The sequence below is a fragment of the Pseudonaja textilis genome, chromosome 1 (genome assembly GCF_049901715.1).
Source record: "Pseudonaja textilis isolate UNSWEBS1 chromosome 1, rPseTex1.2, whole genome shotgun sequence".
In the NCBI taxonomy this organism is placed as follows: domain Eukaryota; kingdom Metazoa; phylum Chordata; class Lepidosauria; order Squamata; family Elapidae; genus Pseudonaja; species Pseudonaja textilis.
Window position 1 is genome coordinate 22,523,758 of NC_141990.1, and position 21,214 is coordinate 22,544,971.

At 40.7% G+C, this 21,214-nt stretch overlaps 1 protein-coding gene across 2 annotated transcripts in view; it reads right to left on the minus strand.

The window, feature by feature from the left end:
* Positions 1 to 7,724, minus strand: part of HIP1 (huntingtin interacting protein 1) — a 71,064-nt gene extending 63,340 nt beyond the window's left edge. Inside the window, exon 1 of one of the 2 annotated variants that reach the window (XM_026708505.2) lies at positions 7,393 to 7,724. In XM_026708505.2, coding sequence (XP_026564290.1) covers positions 7,393 to 7,662 — 270 coding nt within the window. In that variant the 5' untranslated portion in view covers positions 7,663 to 7,724. The remainder of the gene's footprint in view (positions 1 to 7,392) is intronic. The other variant, XM_087928424.1, reaches the window with a different exon arrangement.
* Positions 7,725 to 21,214: the final 13,490 nt, after the last annotated feature.

Below are 21,214 nucleotides of genomic sequence, written 5' to 3' on the forward strand. Positions count from 1 at the left end.
GTTTTCTACCCCTTTTCCAATCACGCCACGTTCTGGTCTTGATAGACAATATCACAACCAAGGCCCACATAAACAGACAGGGGGGTACCCATTCCAAACTTCTGATGCTGGAGACGGCCAAGTTGTTCAAGTGGGCCGAGGCCAATCTGTTTTCGCTCAAGGCAGAACACATAGCAGGGGCCTTAAACACACAAGCAGACTGGCTCAGCAGGGCCATGATAGATCAGGCAGAGTGGCGCATACACCAGTCTGTCTTTCAGGAAGCAGTGCGGAGGTTTGGGCAACCGGTGATCGATCTATTTGCCTCTCCTCACAACACCCAATTGCCCCGGTATATTTCAAGGTACCCGACTCAGGGGCGGAGGCCGTCAATGCCCTGCGATGTCAGTGGCCTCCCGGACTTCTATATGTGTTTCCTCCACTCCCGGTAATACGCAGGTTGTTCCAGAAGTTATTGGAGAAACGAGCGAAATTGATATTGGTTGTCCCTTACTGGCCCAGGCGAACGTGGTTCGCAGATTTACAGGACCTGTCGAGAGAACAACCTTGGAAAATTCCACCGTCAAAGGTTTCCCTCTCCCAAGGGCCGATACTTTACCCGAACCCACAATGGCTCAGTCTAGCCGTACGGAGGTTGAGCGGAGCCGTTTAAGGGCCCAACAGATTTCAGAGGATGCTATTGTCACCATTCAAGCATCCAGACGGTCCTCAACAAATCGTATATACGAGGCCATGTGGTCCGCCTTCTGTCGCTGGTGCCAGGGGTCTAAGATCGACCCAACTGCCCCATCAATAGGACAATTATTGGACTTTTTACAGGAGGGGTTGACCAAGGGCCTATCTCCAAATACTTTACGCAGACAGGTGGCGGCTTTGGCCTCGGTGATAGCCTGGGGTGACCTCCGTTCCATAGCGCACCATCCACATGTCCGCAGCTTTCTTAAGGGTGCTGGAAAATTACGATCTCTTGTAATTCACCGCTATCCCACTTGGGAGCTCAACAAGGTGTTAACCGCACTTACAACTGGCCCATTCGAGCCTTTAAGAACCACTAGTCTTAAATTCCTGACATATAAGGTGGCCTTCCTAATTGCAATCACATCAGCTAGGAGAATTTCCGAATTGGCAGCATTGTCAATGAGAAAGGACCTGTGCATGTTTCATGCGGATAGAGTGATTCTCCGATTGGATCCATCGTTCACTCCTAAAGTAAATTCAGCCTTCCACAGAGCACAGGAGTTGGTCCTTCCAAATTTTTGTCCGAAACCATCTCATAGACTAGAGCATCAATGGCATCAACTTGATGTTCGAAGGGCCTTAAGCATCTATCTAGAACACACGGCGGCATTTTGAAAATCTGAGGCTCTATTCCTATCCTTCAGCCCGTCCACTTTAGGGCAAAGTGTAGTCGATGACCATAGGTAGATGGTTGAGAGCCACCATAGCTAAAAGTTACAAATGCCAGTCCATCTCAGTTCCTAAGGGCATTACAGCCCACTCAACAAGGAGTGCGGCAACATCAGCGGCATGGGCCACACGGGCTTCCATAGGCGAAATTTGCAGAGTGGCAACTTGGGCTTCATCATCTCCCTTATCAGAAATTATAAAATTGATGTCTATGCCTCAGCAGACGCTTCATTTGGCAGAAGAGTCCTGCAGAGGGTCCACAGAGTTTAGGAGTGGATTTCGATCCAGACGGAGTCCCTCCCTAAGGACAGGCCAAGCTTTGGTATGTCCCACTTCTGGATGCTCTAAACGGCTCATGGGAGAAAGGGAGTGGGTACTTACCTGATATGCCCGTTCTCTGTGAGCTGTAAAGAGCATCCAGCCCCGCCCATTTCTTTCCGTCTGGTGGGGTTCCATTCCAGTCAGGGATCTAGATTAGGTGATGAGTCCCGGACTTTGGCCCTCAGTCTTTGCAAAACTGGGGGACGCTGGGGAGGTGTCCCGTGGAGGAGGAGGAGCGTACCGGAGTTTTAAGCCCAGCCTTTCCAGAAGAGGCTGAAGCACCTCCCCCTTCTGGATGCTCTTCACAGCTCACAGAGAATGGGCGTATCAGGTAAGTACCAACGCCCTCTCTATACACACTGTGTTGAAAAGATCTGCAAATGTTGCAGCTGACACATCTGGTGGCGACTCTGGATCAAGCTTTCACTCTTGCCATAACCAAATCTCTGAAATGCACTCCCTGCAGAGTCAAAGAATCTTATAGTGTTAACTGTTGGTTTTTACTTGCTTTGATGTTTTGTTAGTTTAACTGTTATTGTCTTGATTTAAAAGCGTTTCTTTATTGTAAACTTCTAATAATTGGTGGCATATCAACTTAAAGAAATATCAACATCTTAAATAATGTAACTTGCAGCTAAGGAATGTAGATTTGTTTGTTTCTTTATGCTATTTGTCAAGGTACGGTCTGAAACCAAATGGAATACAAGCTTCAGGTAAAATTGGTACCTTGCACTGTTAGTAGCATAGCTGCTGCATCTTTCACTTATTGACGCTTCTAGACAGTAAGGCAATATGTGGTATATGTTGCAATAGTTAATGTATAATATAGCCAGGATATGGATAATTGCCAACAAGTCCAACAAGCCTAGGAAAGCTTGGGGTTAGGGTATTAGCTGGTGAAAATATGTTCCTTACTATGAACCCGACCTGAGAATCTGTGACAATGGAGGATGAAGAACCTCCAGATTATGGAATTGCTCTTTCTGAAGCCATGTACTCACAAACCTCACCCACAAACAGGCAAAACCTCAATTTACCAACAATATCTCCATCTTGTCCAAATGTAATACTACTTTGTTCTTCCCATCTGGCAAATTACTAAACTTAGACAAAATACTAGTAGAGTAGAATCTCTGGTCATGAACACTTCTGATCACCACCAAATCGGGTTCCAACCAAAAAAATTCCCAAAATTTTTGAATCTGGTCACGAACACATATTTGGGTGGTGATCAAGCACAACCCAACCCAGAAATTCATGAAGACGAAACATTAGAAGACGAAGAAATTGCCAAAGTTAAGGATTGGATTATGGTCGTTGTATACTGATTGCTTCCTGGAATAGACCATAGTTGAGTTGAATTTCACCAACTTTCAGAATTTTGCAAAACTCTGAAATTCCTAGCAATTTCACATTGATACTGTATACTGAAAGCCACCAGAATGAACTAGCAGGACTGTCCTCCCGTTCACCCATACAATAAAACAAGTGACAGTAACATTCTCGAACTGCCCTTTTCAGTTGGCAATCAGACAATCAATATCATTCAATTGGGTCTGAAGTTGCGAGGTCACTGCCTTCTCATTGATCTTTCCAGTAAATGGAATATTTGAAGCTGATCTACAATCTCATAAATCTTTTGGGTAAGTGTAATCCACTCCATCTGCAAGGAGAACAGAATGTCTCCTTCCTCAAAGGGCCAGTCTCCTCTTGGCCAAGTTAAGCATTTAGGCAGAGCAAGTATTGAGTAGGAAGGCAGTCCAAATTTCTTTATACACCTTGCTGACATCCTTAACATTTACAAGCACTAAAGAATCCAAATAACAGCATTAGTGGTTGCCAAGTTATATTCCTGTGACTTCCCCCAACATTAGACTCCAAGACCAATTTATTCAGAAATTAATTTATTAATTTATTGTCCATGATGAATCATAAATTGTTTCAGTCCTTCACTCTAAAATCTTAGTAAAGGAAGTGATTCATAATATGAAAAAGCAATGCCACATTGTTCCGTGCAGACGTAATGAAGGCAGTGAAGTAATACCGTATTTTGTTCATTGCTTTCTCTATTCAAAGAGACTGTGTGCTCAATCTGCCGTATCCTGAGACAATTCACATATACTATAGCTGATGTTCTATCTTCTTCACTGAGGTTAGCTCTCTAGTAAATGGGACCGGCAGAACTCTGTAAGAGGGCAGTAAATGCTTAGGGACAATAATGTCAATCAAGACTTCACAATATTGTAGAGGATGAAATGAAAACCCTCCAAATGCAGGAAATCATCCATTTAAACAACTGTTTAAATGCTAGAGCATTTTAAAAGAAATGCTCTATTAACAAATAGCTAGGAGTAAGAAACAGGTGCCCTCAAAATTTAATATTTACAAAACTAAAATTTAAGCAAAACTAACAATAGTTTAATCCATCATGGTTCTTTTAATGCTGGATTAGCAAGGGATATAACACATTGGGTATCTACCAGACAGAATGTGCATCTGTCTAGATAAATCTAGAGCAAAGAACTATTGACTTCCTAACAGGGGAAAAAAAACTTCAAAAGTCCTTGGTAAAATAAATTAAAACATTTTAATTTCCCTTGTGAGAAGGTGAAAGGATTCATCTATCCTAGAAATGGCTTCTACATATAAGATTATCCTACCTATTTGTGTGCATTTTCAGGTAACCTCTCCCCTTTAATGCATGACCATCCATGTGTATTCAATATTTATGAAGACCAGCATGAATAAATGCACCTATAGCATGAAAAAGTCAGCTCATCCTTAAACCTTGCTTAAATTCACTCTTATAACTTTCATTTTATACTTTAGAGCTCCTTCAGAAGCAAATATATATATGTATAAATTATATAAATTGTAATATATAAAAATAGAGAGAAAGATAAAATCTCATATATAACATTTATTTTGGAAGAAATTCTATAATATAAGCTTCAAAAAATTATATAAAGGTTCACAAACCTGGTGACCAGGCCACATACATGTATTTAATAAAGACAGTCCTCAGCAATACTCAATTTACCTTCCCAGATTGCCCGAAGAGAGTTGGCTCACTTCTGTGGAAGTCTCTGAACAACAATATCACAAGATATAAACAGAATACATGTCACAGCAAACATATCAAATTCCTCACATATTTGTTATTTGGGATTAATAATCATTGCCCAAGGAAATCAGCTTTTTTTCAGCAGTTAGATGTGCTGCCAACAGAACAGCTAACTTCATATATCACAGTAGGCTATAATATGAGCTCCCACAACTAGATTTAATCTCTGTATGTTGTGAACAAAATTTCCAGAATTCCAAAAGAACATTCCTAAATTGAGAAAGGCTGTTATAGAAATTGGTGTTTAGCCACTACAATGGTCTGTTAACTTGATGCTTTAATTCATGTTGGATTATCATTACATTCAACCAGCACAGTCAAACACCATGCTGGAAGCGCCAGATGATAAACACTGTATTCTAGTAACTCTAAAGAGCACCTGGTTTGGGATTCCTGATCCTGCAACTTTACAATTAAGTATTCTAAAAGAAAATGAGAATATTTAACAGGAGACATGAACAACAGCTTTCCTGGTATAAGTAATATTCTTGCCAGCTCTTTACCAGTTAGCACTGTAAATGAATACCTGTTTAGTTGAGAGAAACAAAGTTTCAGAAAAAAAAAAGTGCAACTAACCGTTGTACACCTACAGAAAAGCTTTTATTTGTAGTTTATACAATATATCTAATTTTGGGTTTCGTATTAATCTCTAGGAAGGCAACACGCGTCTATGGTTTTTCTGTGGTCTCTCACTAATTATTACCTTTGCTCAAAGTCTGAAGAGCCAAAAAGTGAAGATATGTAATACAAGAAAAGCCATTTTTTAGCCATAGCACAACACTTCTGAATGAGGTTCCTCCATTTAGCATAAATGCCATCAGGATTTTTAGCATGCTACCCTATGTACCAGGAGAATAGAAAGTATAAGGTGGATTTTGTTTCATTTTTTTTTGTTTACACACAAACTCTGAAGAGTTTCTTATTAAGGGGATGGGGGTGGGGGGACATCAATTATATGAAATGTTCTACTCCCACCCTGTCTTTCCAAATCTGATCTGTCAAAACCCATTACCAGCCACCTGGAAAATTTGACAAAGACACTCTCAACCTAAAAAAGACTTAGAGCAACGGTCTCATGATAAACAATCTGTCTTTTTATTTTTATTATTACCAGTTGTTGCTAGCCAGAAGTAGGTCATTCACATACAGACTTGTATTCATTTGTGCTCTGGTCCACAAAACTCTCTTGTGTGGTTTGGCCTTGGCCTAACTTGCCCACCAAAGTTTTTTCTGAATTTGGAAAGCATACATTTCACCATTTTGGAAACTACTGTTCATAAGTAATAATATCAGCTATAGCATATGAAAGTTTATTAGTGCATTGCCTATCTTGGTGGTATATATTCACTGCATATCACAACAGTATCTAGTACTGATTTTCAAGAAATCATAGACCTCTTTTTTAGTTTTTGAAGCAACAGATAAAGTTACAGTAGTGTTTCAGAATTGAACAACACAAGTATTATTGCTAATCAATAATTTCTAGCCACATCCATTAATGCCTATAAATAAACATTGTGATTTTGTTAATGCTGTACTGTTAACCTTCTTAGGTAGGTTAAAATTATTTTTAAAAATGGTCTTAGTTATATCCATTTCTTCAGCCCCCTTCTCATGCAATGAATCCACTGCACTAAGGAGTTACAGGTAGTCCTCGACTTACAACAGTTCATTTAAGGATTGTTTGAAGTTACAAAGGCACTGAAAAAAGGTGACTTATGATCATTTTTCAAACTTAGGACTATTGTAGCAGCCCCATAATCACGTGATCAACTTTCAGATGTTTGGCAACTGACTTGCATTTATGACTGTTGCAATGTCCCGGGGTCATGTGATCACATTTTGTGACCTTCTGACAAGCAAAGTCAAAAGGGAAGAAAGATTCACTTAACAACCGTGCTACTAATTGAACAATTGCAGTGATTCACTTAACAGCTGTGGAAGAGGTTGTAAAATGGAGCAAAATTCACTTAAATTTCTCATTTAGCAACAAAAATCTGGGGCACGATTGTGGTCGTAAGCCAAGGACTACCAGTACAAGTTTTCTCTGCCCAGCTATTTGTTTAAGTAGGAAAAAAATCATGCAATTTTTATTAAAAAATAAACACTCTTTGTCCAAAAAGCTCCCTCCATACCATATTTTTACCCATGTCCTCCCCCCACTTTAGTTAGGAGGAGACGAGGTCTTTGACCGGTGACAACCAGACTCCAAAATGACACTGGCAAAACACCTCAGAGGCAGGGAAGGACTGAAAGCGAAGTTGTTGATACTGAATTATTTCCATCCAAGCTGGAACTTTTTCTTTATTCCTATGACAAATTAAGTCCCTTTCCACTTAAAAATCCGTGTAAGTTTGTTAGGCGCCAATTAAACCCGAAAGTGTGCAAAAGTAGCTGAAAAGTTGGTAAAAAGTTCCAACCACACCCCGATCCTTGTGCCACCTACACACACACACCCCAATCCGCTTTTCCCGGCAACTTTCCCTCCTCTTCCACGCCGCTTCCCCCCACCCGGCAACTGTTTTCCCGCAGCCGGGTACCTGCCCTCTCTCGAAGGCGTCGCGTTCGGCAACATCCACCAGGGCCCCTCCGGCAGCAGGCCGCGCGGCCGCGCCACCCCCGCCGCTCAAGGCTGTTGCCGAAGCCGGCGCCGAGAGCCGACGGCGGCCCCGCAAACTCTTGCCGAGAGGGTTGGAGCCGTGCCTGATGGAACTACTCGAGCGCTCCATGTCGGCGTGTAAGAAGGCCCGCTTTGCGCTCTGACAGGACTGCCTATGCCGCTCCTCCGGTTGGCTTTCAAAGGCTGCCATTCATTTGGCCACGCCGCTAATTGAGCTTCAAGTCCAAAGAGGCGAACTTTCTGGACACGCCTTCTTTTCTCCCCCCAGGTTTTCCCGCTCCTGTATTCCCCCCCCCCCTTTCCCGCTATGCCTCCTCTCCAAGGAGGAATGCTGTCGCGAGAAAGGCAATGGTAGAGGAGCGTCTGCTCGGATGGGATTGGCTATTCCTGCAGAATCTGCCTGGTTTTTGCACGTTCGCCAACTTCGCCCATTGAGGGAGCGCTTTAAATGTTGCGCGGTGGGTGTGTTGTTTCCACTTATCTTTAATCGTGGCTCTTTGAGTTCTAGGAGCTGCTGCGTTTGCCTACCTAAACTTATCTAGTGTTTGTGTAACCTCATTCCATATAGGGTTAATTTATGAAATATGCGGTGGGCAGACAAATGATGATTCAGTGTATTCAATACTTTTATTCAAAACTGGATTCAGAACTCTGATTAAATATGTTGAGAATACAGCTAGTGTTTGTTGTTCTTCAGCTTCTTGGATGAGAAACGAAATGTTTTCAAAGAAGTGTCTTTCAGAAAAGCAACTTTGGGACAACTATGAGCTGGATGATTGAGAATCTCCATATTCAAAAAAGTTGGAGTTCTCACATAAGCATAGATGTCTTTTTAAAGAATTGGAGATAGCAGCTATACTATCAAACATCTGTGACTGAGTAACTTTACTAACGAATTGCTTTCCTCTTTTAATTCCATATTTAAAATGATCTCCCAAGTTAAAGGATGTAATGCAAGGTAGTTTCAAAAATGCCGAAGTTAACAGATAATCAGTTGGAAGGGACCTTGTAGGTCATCTAGTCCAACCCACCCCCCAAGCGGGAGACCCTACACCATTTCTGACAGATGGCAGTCCAATCTCTTCTTGAAGGTCTCAAGTGATGGCACTCCCACAACTTCTGACAGCAAGCTGTTCCATTGGTTGATTGTTCTCACTGTCACAAAGTTTCTCCTTATTTCCAGGTTAAATCTCTCCTTGTTCAGTTTCCATCCATTGTTCCTTGTCTCTCCTACAGGAGCTTTAGAAAATAGATTGACCCCTACCTCTCTATGGCAGCCCCTCAAATATTGGAAGACTGCTATCATGTCTCCACTGGTCCTTCTCTTCACTAGACTAGCCAAGCCCAGTTCCTGCAACCGTTCTAAGAGACAAGAGAACTGTGATATCATTGTCTTATGGTTTTGGAGACCTGTAAGTCAGAGATGGAAATGGGGATCAGATTATTTTGGGTGAGTTATCCATATACCGCTAAAACTTTTGTTGAAAGTTAGCACTCACTCCTCTCCTAGAAAAATGAAACATTCTAGGACAGAGGTCTCCAAACTAGGCAACTTTAAGACTTGTGGACTTCATCTCCCAGGAGTTGAAGTCCACAAGTCTTAAAGTTGCCAAGTTTGGGAACCCCTGTTCTAGGAAATATTAAAAAGGCAGAGTATTGCATTTCCCTAGATGAGAAAAGGAGAAACATGTCTTTAAAGTCAAAAGCTCCCTGCAGCTCCCTCCCCTCCCCCTTCAGCACCAGGGTGATAGGATCAGGGCATGATAGGATTAGCCCTCTACCCATCTCACCATATGGCATCTGGGAAGATTGCATCACCCACCAAGATTCAACCAAGCTACCCCTGCATGGCCCCATGGGAGTCTGATAACTAAGCAGGATACATTATCTTGCCACAGGAACAGGAAGCAAGTTCAAAGCCCAGAGAAGGGCATAAAAACAAGGGACTCTCGGCATGTCTTCCCTTTTCACCCAGGAGCTCCAAGGCATGTGATCCTGTCCACCATTAAAACCATATTTCCAAGCAGTTGCCATGTTTCCAGTGTCTTTCTTCCCACTTGGAACTGAACCCAGATGGACATTTCTTCCAACACTTTCCTGTCTGTTTAGTTTAATTTAGTTTATTGTCATTGTACCTCGTACAACAAAACCAAACACCATCTTCCGTGCACATCATGACCATGACCATGAAAATAAACACAAACACATATCCTTTACACTCCACACATTGAACCGAAAAGCCCCAATACCTCACCAACACTGCACTATACAATGGAATTCAACAGAGCTACTGCCTTGAGATAGAAGCTGTTTTTCAGCCTATTTGTGCTTGTTTTTATTATTCTGTACCATCTGCCATATGGTAATAGTTCAAAAAAGGGGTTCCCAGGATTAGATGGATCTTTGAGAATGTTTTGAACCTTCTTAAGGCAGTGGAAGCCATAAAGCTCTTCCAAAGAAGGGAGAGGCGACCAATGTAACCTTCAGTCAGGCAAACCCCATGGATTGAAATTTCAAGGATCTTCAGATTACTGTTATCCACAAACTTGTAGCTGTTGCAGTATTACTTGATTGTGATTTCCAACACTCCCTTACCCCCTGCCCCCATTGACCAGCAAAGGCAAGGAGGAAGTCCAAAGGAAGTTAAAAGTTGCTCCTGCTCCCATTGTATTTTTACTTGCCTGTGGTCGTTCTGTTTATCAGTTTAGGTAAGGAAATATCTCTGAAACAATGACCCAACAAACCATGGTTGTCTAATTTATTACTATTTTCTCTGAATTTTGGTCTGGGAGTGATGGTACCTGGAGTTTATCTACATCTGAAGCATTGCAGCCCTTATTCACACAAAGTCTTATTTGCACAACATGCTTACTGTAAATATAGTTAATCTGACCAATTTATACAGCACATATAGTACAATAGAATCAGACTAACAACGCAGACTGGATCTATAACATGTACACTAAATTGTTTGTACTTCAATATGTCAGGAAAGGACCTTTGTTGTGAGCTGTTTCTTAAAGATTAGGTGTTGGCCCTCATTCAAACTGTCAGCTAGAAAAGTAGATCTATAAAAATTACTATCCCCAAGGCATATTTTGCAAGCCGGTTGCATAATAAATAGGTGGAGGTGGCTGTATCTCAATCTTCACCATTACAAAACTCTTTTCTTTCTTATGGGGTTAGAATATAATGGATGTATGCTTTGAATATGATAGCCTATCATTACAATCTGAGTCTTCAGAATTAAATCTCAGTTGGGGACAGTTTTCACTTTTGAGAAAAGGGAAGATATCCACAACATGAAGCAATGCTACCTATTACTATTATATATAATTATATTATATGGAAAAGTCTTGATCTTTTTCTCCAGAGTAGATGGGAAAGGAGGAAGAGGACAACAATGAGCCCCAATAAAATGGATTAGCTGTGATGCTTAAGAAGCAAGAGAAGAAAAAAGTAAAAGCCCAGGCTTTTTTTTGCAGATCATGCAAATCAGATTGCAGTATCTTTTTAAAAGTTCCTAACGATGCTATTGCTAAACAACTAATTAAATTATACTCTGCACAGGGGGTGGGAGGCTGAAAAGGCTCCCTCTTAGGAAAATCATCTTGATTTGATTTCCTGAAGTAATTAATGGTGCTGCTGTGAAGATTCTTAATCATCCAGGTCATGGTTGTCCCAAAGGTGCTTTTCAAAAGGCAACTGCACTTTCTTGGTTTTGTTTTTCCTTGAAAATGTTTCACTTCTCCTCTAAGAAGTTTCTTAAGAACTGTTCTGAAGAAGCTTCTTGGATGAGAATGAAATATTTTCAGGGGGAAAAAACCCCAAGAAAGACCAGTTTCCTCTTGAAAAGCATTTTTGGGATAATAGTGCTGCTGCAGTTTTCCCACTGCAACTGGAGGCAGCAGACTTGGAGATCCAGTTTCATCTATGTAGTTAGAAAGTAGGAAACTGGGAGTTCAAGTTCTGCTTTAGCCATGAAAACTAGCTGGGTGACATTGGGCCATAGTGGTCTCTCAGCGCAAGTTACCTCACAAGGCTGTTGTGGAGAAAATCGGAGGAATGTGTGTTGAATATGTTTGCTGCCTTGAGTTATTTGTAAAATAAAATAAGGGCAGGATATAAATAAATAAGCAAGCAAGATAGGTTTTCTTCTCCAGCACACTTCTGTTTCTTTCTGGAATTTGCATCTGAAGCAACTACTTCACTGTGTTTTATGGTAGGGCTAGCCCCAAGTATGAAAGATAGCATCTTCAACCAATAAATTTTTCCACTGCCACATAATATCTAATTTTAGTCTCCCAATCTGGTATTGACAGCAAGGTTTCTCTTTTCCAATATTGTGCCAGACCGATTGGTGCTGCTGTTAGCATATATCTTAATCCTCTGCTTACAATAGTTCATTTAGTGACCATTCAAAGTTACAATGGCACTGGAAAAAAAAGCCTTACAAACATTTTCCACACTTATGACTTTCTAGCATCTCCATGATCATACGATCAAAATTCAGATGCTTGGCAACTGGTTCATATTTATGACCGTAGCTGTGTCTCAAGATCAGGTTTTGCGACCTTCTGATAAGCAAAGTCAATGTGGAAGCCATATTTGCTTAACAACCGGGTTACTAATTTATCAACTGCAATGATTCACTTAGCAACTTGAGGCAAGAAAGGTTGTAAAATGGGGCAAAATTCACTTAACAATTGTCTCAACACAAATTTTGGCCATGTGTGGTAATAAGTCAAGGACTACCTGTTGCTTTTCATTTATATTCTCTAGGACTAATAAATATATTTTTGACTTGAGTTTAGATTTTATTGGGCTATTTGATATATTTCTGTGCAGTACTCTTTGGAATCTTTCTGCATAATCAACATTCGGAACAGGCAGCTACTTTTAAAAAGAAAAAAACATCGCTATGTCAGTCTTCTTTGATGTGTGGAGGTTTAATAACATGTACTGTGATTTTGTATGTGGCATTAGGATGAGTAGAAACAAGTTGGCCATGTGAGGTGACCTTGGAGGAAAAAGGGGCAGATAACTGAAACCAGACTGTTATCTTTTCTTTGGTGTGAAGGGAGGCAGTATATATGCTGTTGTTATGACACAGGGTATCGGTATCTATAACTAGAACAATAATAGAGTCCTGTTGATTGAGAGAAGCATTTCTCAACCTCAGCAAGTTTAAGACTGGAGCTGAAGTGCACACAACTGAACATCTTAAACATGCTGAAACTGAGGAGAACTGGTTTAGGGGAATATAGAGGTGCTGTAGTAAAAAGATTCCTTAGGTTGTGGGGAAGAGAGGGGTTTTTTTAGTGCCTTCAAGTCAGCGATGATTCCTGATACCGCCTGGCCAAATCTTTGGCAAGAAGCCATGGATGGAAACTAATCAAGGAGAGAAGCAACCTAGAACTAAGGAGAAATTTCCTGACAGAACAATTAATCAGTGGAACAACTTGCCTCCAGAGCTTGTGAATGCTCCAACACAGGACATTTTTAAAAAGAGAGTGGACAACCATTTGTCTGAAATGGGTAACAACACATTTTCTAAATTTTCCATTGTTTCAGAAGTGGTTTGCCATTGCCTGATTTCTAGGGTTGAGAGGGAGCATCTGGTCCAAAGATACCCAGTTTGTGCCTAAGGTAGGACTAGAACTCTCGGTCTCCCATTTTCTAGCCTGGTGCCTTAATCATTGCACCAAACTGGCTCTCGTTCCATAGTATCAACAGATGCTATGTTCTAGCATAGCACAAAAGTAGATGCTGAATAATTCAGATCATAGAAAGTACCAGAGAAATGATGGAAAACAGGGCTAGGAAGCTGCCTGAGCCTCTTAATGACATCCTATCTTAGTTTCCCAAAAGCAGGGGCTTGTGCTGCCATACCCCTTTTAGCCAGAACAGCTCTGCCTTTTTATCATTTCAGACTCTCAAAGTCTATGAGGTCTTTGTTTCACCTTCATTCTTGCCTGCAAGTGGCATCTCTGTTTTGAAATGGTTTCTCTCTTAATATTTAGGAAACATATAATGATTATTCCCCTTTGTTGAAATGTGTTTTTTTCTCCCTCCACCATAGCTTTTTAATTCAGGTTTAATATGAAAATGTTTTAAATTGGTTTCGGTTTCATTATTTTAAAGTCCTCTGAATGCAGTGGAAGGTTTTGTTTTCATTTTAATTGTTCACAGCTTGAAATATGTTTTCTCATTAGAACGTGGTCTTAAGATACATAAAATATAGAGCAATTTAGTGTCAGAACCGGAGAAAAATAATTATTTGCAACCTGCTCCTCATTAAAACAAGAGTCAGAGTGATTTAAAATAGAATAATGAATAAAACATCACATAACAACATGTGCAATTTATAAATGGCAATTCCTTAGGTGATTTGTAGGACAAAAGAACAATTTAGTTGCTCTGTAATTTAGAAATTGCTGCTTTGGCAACTTCAGGAGAAATATGAAACATAAAGGTTTCCACATTCTCTGAAAATACAAACTATCTCATTCTAGAAGGAGGGAAAATGAATAGCAAAATGGGTGATCAGAAGGAGTGGCACCCAGATATAACAGCAGTTTCTACTGCCATCTAATGAGGGCATCTGACCTTCACAAGGGTTTTTCAAAAGGTTGTGCAGAAAATGACTATTTAAGCTAGTGCATGTGAATAATTCATGGAGATTCCCTGCTCAGCATAAATATTATTTAACTACTGTAAAATGGCCTCTCTAGTTACACAGAGAAGAAACTTATTTTGGACATTAATTGGTATATTCTTTCCTGGCACCATGAAGGATAAGTATGAGTGTTATAAAGATTGATTTAATGCCACAAACACCTATATTAGGTTTGTATAATGCCAGAAGAAAATAATAGTATTTTACATTTATTATAAGTCCCTTAAAAGGGGGTTCATTGTCTCCAGTGGTACTCAAATATACAATATAGAGTTGAATTCTGAATGTATATTCTAAGTTTCTTCCCACTAATTCAGTCTTCACAGCATATATAACATTGTAGTAAACTCTACAATTTCCTACTGGCAATTAATGTAGTGTCCAGTCCTGAGGTACAGAATTATACCTAGAAAAAAAGATGCTAGATATTATTCTGACATCTCATACAGGGGAGATATGCTTCAGAGGAAAAAATATAATTCAAAATGGTCTTAGTAGAATGAAAATCAAGGATGAAATAATCAAAATGAAATGCAAGAGAGGTCAATACAAAGTTTTGCACTGGAGATAAAAGAAATACATAGGTATGAGAACAATTATCTGATCTTTCAATGGTAAACACGAAAAGCATCTTGCTTGGGATTGCAGTTAACCACAAGCTAAACTTAAATCAACAGGATCATATCGGGAGAAAAAATGTAAGCAGTAGATCTGTCTACATTTTCAGGAACATATCCATTTTATTGTTACTGATAAGGATCAACTGGAATACCGTGTGTTTAGTTCTAACTGGGCCATTTAGTGGTGTATACAGATTTGAATGGCTTTAATGATGTGGAATGAAGTCAAGTCAATCCCCTGTTGGGCCAGGAATATAGATTAAAGCGTCCCCAGCAGATGGTTTTCTCCTCTGTAAATACATCTCACAGAAGGGGAACCCAGCACTCCCTGGATAAGTGGTATCAGTATCAAACTGTCCTTACGTTTAAGACTTTTTTTCTGACATTCAACTGGATTTCCTGACAAACCCCCACCTCCCAGTAATTTAATAGCAATAGCACTTAGACTTATATACTGCTTCACAATGCTTTATGGCCCTCTCTAAGTGGTTTTACAGAGTCAGCATATTGACCCTAACAACCTGGGTCCTCATTTTACTGATCTTGGAAGGATGGAAGGCTGAATCAACCTTGAACCGCTCAGAATCGAACTCCTGGAGTGAGCAGTGAGTTAACTTGTAGTACTGCATTCTAACCACTGTGCTATCATGTCTCTTAAATTTGTATGTGCATATGTGTGTGTCCTGCACTTTTAGAACAACAAAGAACAGGTCCGGACTGTCACATCTTTTCACATATTTTAGGAGCGCTATTGCATCCTCTATCAATTGTCTTTTCTCAGTGCTAAACATAGCCAGGCCCTTAGTTTCTAGTTCATAGATCACCTTTATTGCCTTTTTCAAAATTGTTCCAATTTTTCTGAATCTTTATTTAAAATATGTGGTGCCTAGAACTGAAAACATTATTCAAAATGGAGACTACAAAAGCAAAATAAAGTAGAACAAGAGCTTTTTTATGATTTGGAAATTATACTTCGATCGATGCAAACTAAAATTGTCTTTGCTGCAGTCTCATCACACTGCTGACTTGTATGCAGTTGCAATCAACTGTTATTTTATATTCTTTTTTAAAAAGTACTATTATCAACTGAGGTATCTAGCATCCTACACATTTGACTTTTCATTTCCTAAAATGGAGAACTTTGCACTGTCATAGGTCATACTATTATCTTCTACCTTTTTCTGTGCCTATCAATAGCATTTTGAATTTTAATAGTGGAATGTTTGTTTTCACAGCTGCTATTTATTGGTGAATTGACTTCTAAGTAATGCACATATGATGGTGTATTTTTGATTTTAATTCTGCCTTCTGGGTTTTAGTTATCACAAGCAAAGCCAATTTATTCATTTGTAATTCAGATACATTGAATTTAGAACCACAAAAATGTCTACATTCTTTCTATTTCCAGAGCTTATAAAGCCATTAGAGTATCGTATCCTCCCATCTACAGCTCTTTGGATCAGCCCAAATCCTCTCCCTCTCTCCCTTCCCCACAGAGGTTTGGTTGGCATACACAACAAAATGAGAGTGCCTTGGTAGATTAAATATGAATTTAAAATATAGAAGGGGAGTATACACAGACTGAATGCTGTTCTTTGCGTTCTCCTATTTGGGAGCAGCTATAAGCAAAAATTGATTGATTCATTCTGTCCTCGGTTTTTCCAGGTCAGTGACAGTGAAGAAGGTTGCAAGTCAGCTTCAAACCATTTTTGACAGATTGGGGTGTAGAAATTAGTGAAGTGGAAATGCCCTTAGTTGACTATGCAGCCCAGCACTGGTAATGTGATAATGCTTGGAGAATTTGAGTACTGAGCTAAACCTCCAGCTCTAGATATTTGCAGCAACTATAAGAAAGAGATCTTGCTTTTATTGGCCAATGCCTGTATTCTGCTTCAGGGATTTAAAGTTGTGGTACCAACTTACACAGGTCTCTCTGTGCATATTTTTGATATAGAGAAAGACAAGAAATAAAATCTTTTCCTTGAACAGCTTATAGCAGGGCGCGCGGGCCGAATGCGTCATGTGCTGGCCCCACCCCGCCTGATTTAGCAAAGGGGGGGGGAAGTCCCAATACATCACGTGACGCTGCCATGATGACACAAGTTTGACACCCCTGGATTATAGCATCTACTAGACCCATGATGGCGAACCTATGGCACGTGTGCCAGAAATGGCATGCAGAGCCATCTCTCCAGGTATGCCAGCTGTCACCTATTGATCTTCGGGGTTCCAGTGCATGCATACACACCAGAAACCGGAAGACCAGGTAGCCAGCGTGCATGTGTCCGCTGGAAACCAAAAGCTCAGATTCCTGTCGTGCGCATGCACACCAGGGAGCTACTCTTCTGGTTTCTGGTGCTCCCCACTCACCCAAGCACACTCCCGTTTCGGCACTCAGTGCCAAAAAGGTTCACCAACACTGTACTAGACTATCCAACAGTCATCACCCAACAATCACTGTGGCAATGAGAATATAATTTATATTACCAACAATGTCTGGATAGGTAGTGAGCCATGTCTATATGCCAGGAAAACTTGATTTGAGTTTACTCGCTGACTCGCAGCAGCTCTCCAGGATATACGACAAGATGCTTTCCCAACCAACCCTTTGGTGGATGTTTTCTCACATCTGATGTGATGTCACACTCTGACGATATAGCACTCTGGGTCTTGGAGCGATCTTTTCAACTTGGGTTCTTCCACAGGAATTGAGAACCTAATGCCTAGAATTATTTGCCTAAGCAAATGGACATCAGGTCACGGAAGGTTAGTTTAAAGTGAAATGAGATATTATGATTGTCAATTGACATGAATTCTGTAAAGAAGGTTCCAGCCTGGGACAGGTTGGGACAAAAAAGATTATATCTCATGCCCTCAAGTTGCTCTTGCATTGTTAACTTCTCTGAAAATTGATCTGTATGCCTTACATTTAAATGCTTCTCTAGGAAGGATTCTCTCTGTCACAGAATGAAATGGACATGGAGATCAAAATGTTATTTTACCTGCTGGTAGAATAGTGTTAAATGGACATACTCTGGCTCACTTCTTATAACATAATTCAGTCTGCTTCTTAATAGATTCAAATCTACTTACTGGTGCTTCTGAGAGCATGGAAATGCAATGAATGAAATTTTTAAAAATAACCTAGGTGTGAATAGAATCTACACCTTCCAGGAAAACTTGCTTTTTCAGACATTCCATTCCTCCAGCTTATAGGACTAGGTATATAAAACGGAATAATTACCTGGTAATTGGTCTTTGATTCAGCTACAACAAGTCAATTACTACAGCAGACTGATCATGTGAAATTTAATTTCCTCCTAGGCAATGCCTGATTTTGGTTAAACACAATTTCTCTTTGGCCTGCTCTTCAGAGTTAGCAGATTGTGAGACTGGACATATTGTGAATTGTTGGAAGGGTAGTAGACCTCAAAATGCCAACTTGCAGTGGAATATTAGTGGGAGTGCCATTTGTCTCCACCTTTTGCTCAGAAGTACTTTGGAGAAATTTGGTCACTTGGAGAAACAAAATGCTGACTAAGATGGGCCTTGGACTCCTCCCTCAGAGCTATTCTGATGTTCTTCTGTTGTTATGGTGATGGAATGCAACAAAACAACTAATCAGTTGTGCAAAAGTTTACTCCTGAAATGACTTAGTAGCAGCAGAGGGCATCAGGATGTGATATCAAGAGGGCTAATTCTTTGCAACAAACTTCCCTTTCTGGATGATTCACAAGGACTTGGTTAAGGATATGTGAGTAAAGTTGAGGAGAGGGACATGGACTAATAAGGGTGCTTCTCCTAGGGACATGGACTAATGAGTGTGCTTCAAAAATCATTGCCCAAGTCTTGAGACTAGCACATCATTATTTCCTGCTGTTTGCAACTTGAGTAACTACAGTAGAAGCTTCTACTACAGTAGAAGCTTCTTGAATCAGTTGACAGTAAAATAAAAATACATAATAAAAGAATATATTAAAAACATGTTCAATAAATCTATGCATTAAAAGGAGGAAGATAAAATTCTGAAATGGCAAATCACCACAAAGCTGAAGGGCAGACCATCCATGGAGAGCCACCAGATGGTTTTTGGTACATGTCATAGTCCTTTCCAATGTTCTTAATAACTTCCTAAGTGTATAATAATGGATGATGACAAATATTCTGGTCCCATGTTGCTTAAGACTTTTTATAGAATGTCATATTGTCAACCCTGTGAGACAGACCAGATTTAAATACCAAAGTAGCAAATACTAAAGCTACTTTTATTAGAGGATTACATTAATAGAGTTGGGTAATCTGCCTACTCCTTTCTTGCCTTTATCCTAAAGGGAAATAGGGATGGTCAAGTTTGAGATGCTTTTTCAAATTCCATTCTTCCTTTGGGCTCAGATTTCTCTGATCAGACTATTGGCTTGGCTATGGCTCTCCCTCTTCATCCTCAAAGTTATTGTCAACGTTCTGACTGACAAACCCAACCAAAGTGAGCACAGTTGAGATGATCCAATCTCTGAATACTTTATTGAGTATATCATTTCGACAAGGGAAACTGGTTTGAGGGCAAACCAGATCTAGCTAATTCCCGTACAAACCCACATAATTAAAGTATAGGATTCTCCCTCCCCCTGTTAGTGCAGGTTACATTATCCAGTTGAGTGTCATTGTATTGTTATGAGAAAAAGTATTTGGTTTTGGCAAACACCTGCTGAAGTGCCCTGGTTCTCACATCTTGATGTCTGGAGCCTATATTCCATCTCACCCTTTCCTCCCTGCTGGTTCATTGGCAAGCAGAGAAGCGATAACGGTTGCAACAGTAAAAGCGTGTTTTGAATTTGACAGTTATGCACATTTCCCATTACATCAACCACAAATTGAATAATTGGCAAACAGTGTAGTTGTTTCAACAAAAGCATTGGTCAAGTGCCACAGGTAGCAAGCTGCTAACTCATTCTACTCCAGTGGCAATTTCCAAACCAAACACAAGGATATTCTACTCCTAGGTGGAGTGTATTAGTACTCCAGATGTGAAGTTACCAATATATGAACAATTTTAGTTAGGCTATCCCTATCTAGAAAAGGACAGAGTTGGTATACCAGCTGAATAGGCATATCATAGATCAGGGGTCCCCAACCACCGGGCCACGGATCGGTCCCGGTTCGTGGAACATTTCCTACCGGGCTGCCGGTTTGCTGGGGGCCGCCATCTTGTTTGACAAGAAAGTGCTTCCGGGTGAGCTTTTCCGGTTGGAAAGCAGCATTTGGGTCCTGAAGGAATCTTTGCACCTTAGTTTCATTGAAGGGGGGGCGTGCTTCAAACGAAACTAAGGCGCGAGGATTCTTTCAGCACCCAAGGCAAGGCGAGCCGAGCGACCGTCCTGAAGCTGTCCTGAAGTGAAGCCCATCGACAAAGGTACAAAGAAGGAGTTGAAGGTGGCGGGGAGAAGCAGGGGACGGCTGGCTGGCTGGTCACTCGGCTCGCCTTGCCTTGTCATGTGTGCTGATGCCGGTACCGGGCCGCGGATCATTTTGTGATGCCGGCACCAGGCCGTGGCACAAAAAAAGTTGGGGACCAATAGATATTCCTAGCCATGGAATGGTTACTTGAGTCTCCAATGACAATTATTACTATAGGAACACACACACACATACACACACACATAATCATGTGCCTGGTCTTTTTCAAGAGTGTGACATCATGAACCAAATGTCACTGACAAGACTGCCTGGTGCCAAAGCTACCCCCTCTTTCAGGAGGTGTCCTAACAATTGCTCCAGTAAAAGTTTGAGACAGATCCATAATTTGTCATAGAAAGCATAATAACTAGCTCTGCTGAAGCAGCTTCGGGATGAATGTTGGGCTCTCTTTGGGGACAGAGCTCTTTAGACCACATCTGCCAATTTGGTGAGGAAGGTTGTTGGACAAACCTATTACAAAATAGACAGTACCATGCATCCCCAGGCTGTTTCATTGATCCAGCACCAGGCATAGAGCCTTATAAACTGTCCCAGTGTGAAGCGGTTTCTGGAGAACAAGATGCTGCTCCAGTGGTCAAGAATGATGCCCTCCCCAGCTCAGACTAAAAAACCAGGTAAGCACATAGTAATTACAGGTAGTCATGAACCTAAAATGGATACCTAACATCAAAAATGTCATCAAAAATGTTCTTTCTGCGCCAACTCAGAAAGCTCAAACTGCCCAAGGAGCTGCTGATCCAGTTCTACAGAGGAATTATTGAGTCTATCATCTGCACCTCTATAACTGTCTGGTTTGGTTCTGCAACCCAACAGGACAGACACAGACTTCAGAAGATAATTAGGACTGCAGAAAAAACAATTACTACCAACCTGCCTTCCATCGAGGACCTGTATACTGCACAAGTCAAAAAGAGGGCTGTGAAAATATTTACAGACCCCCTCACATTCGGACATAAAACTGTTTTGAC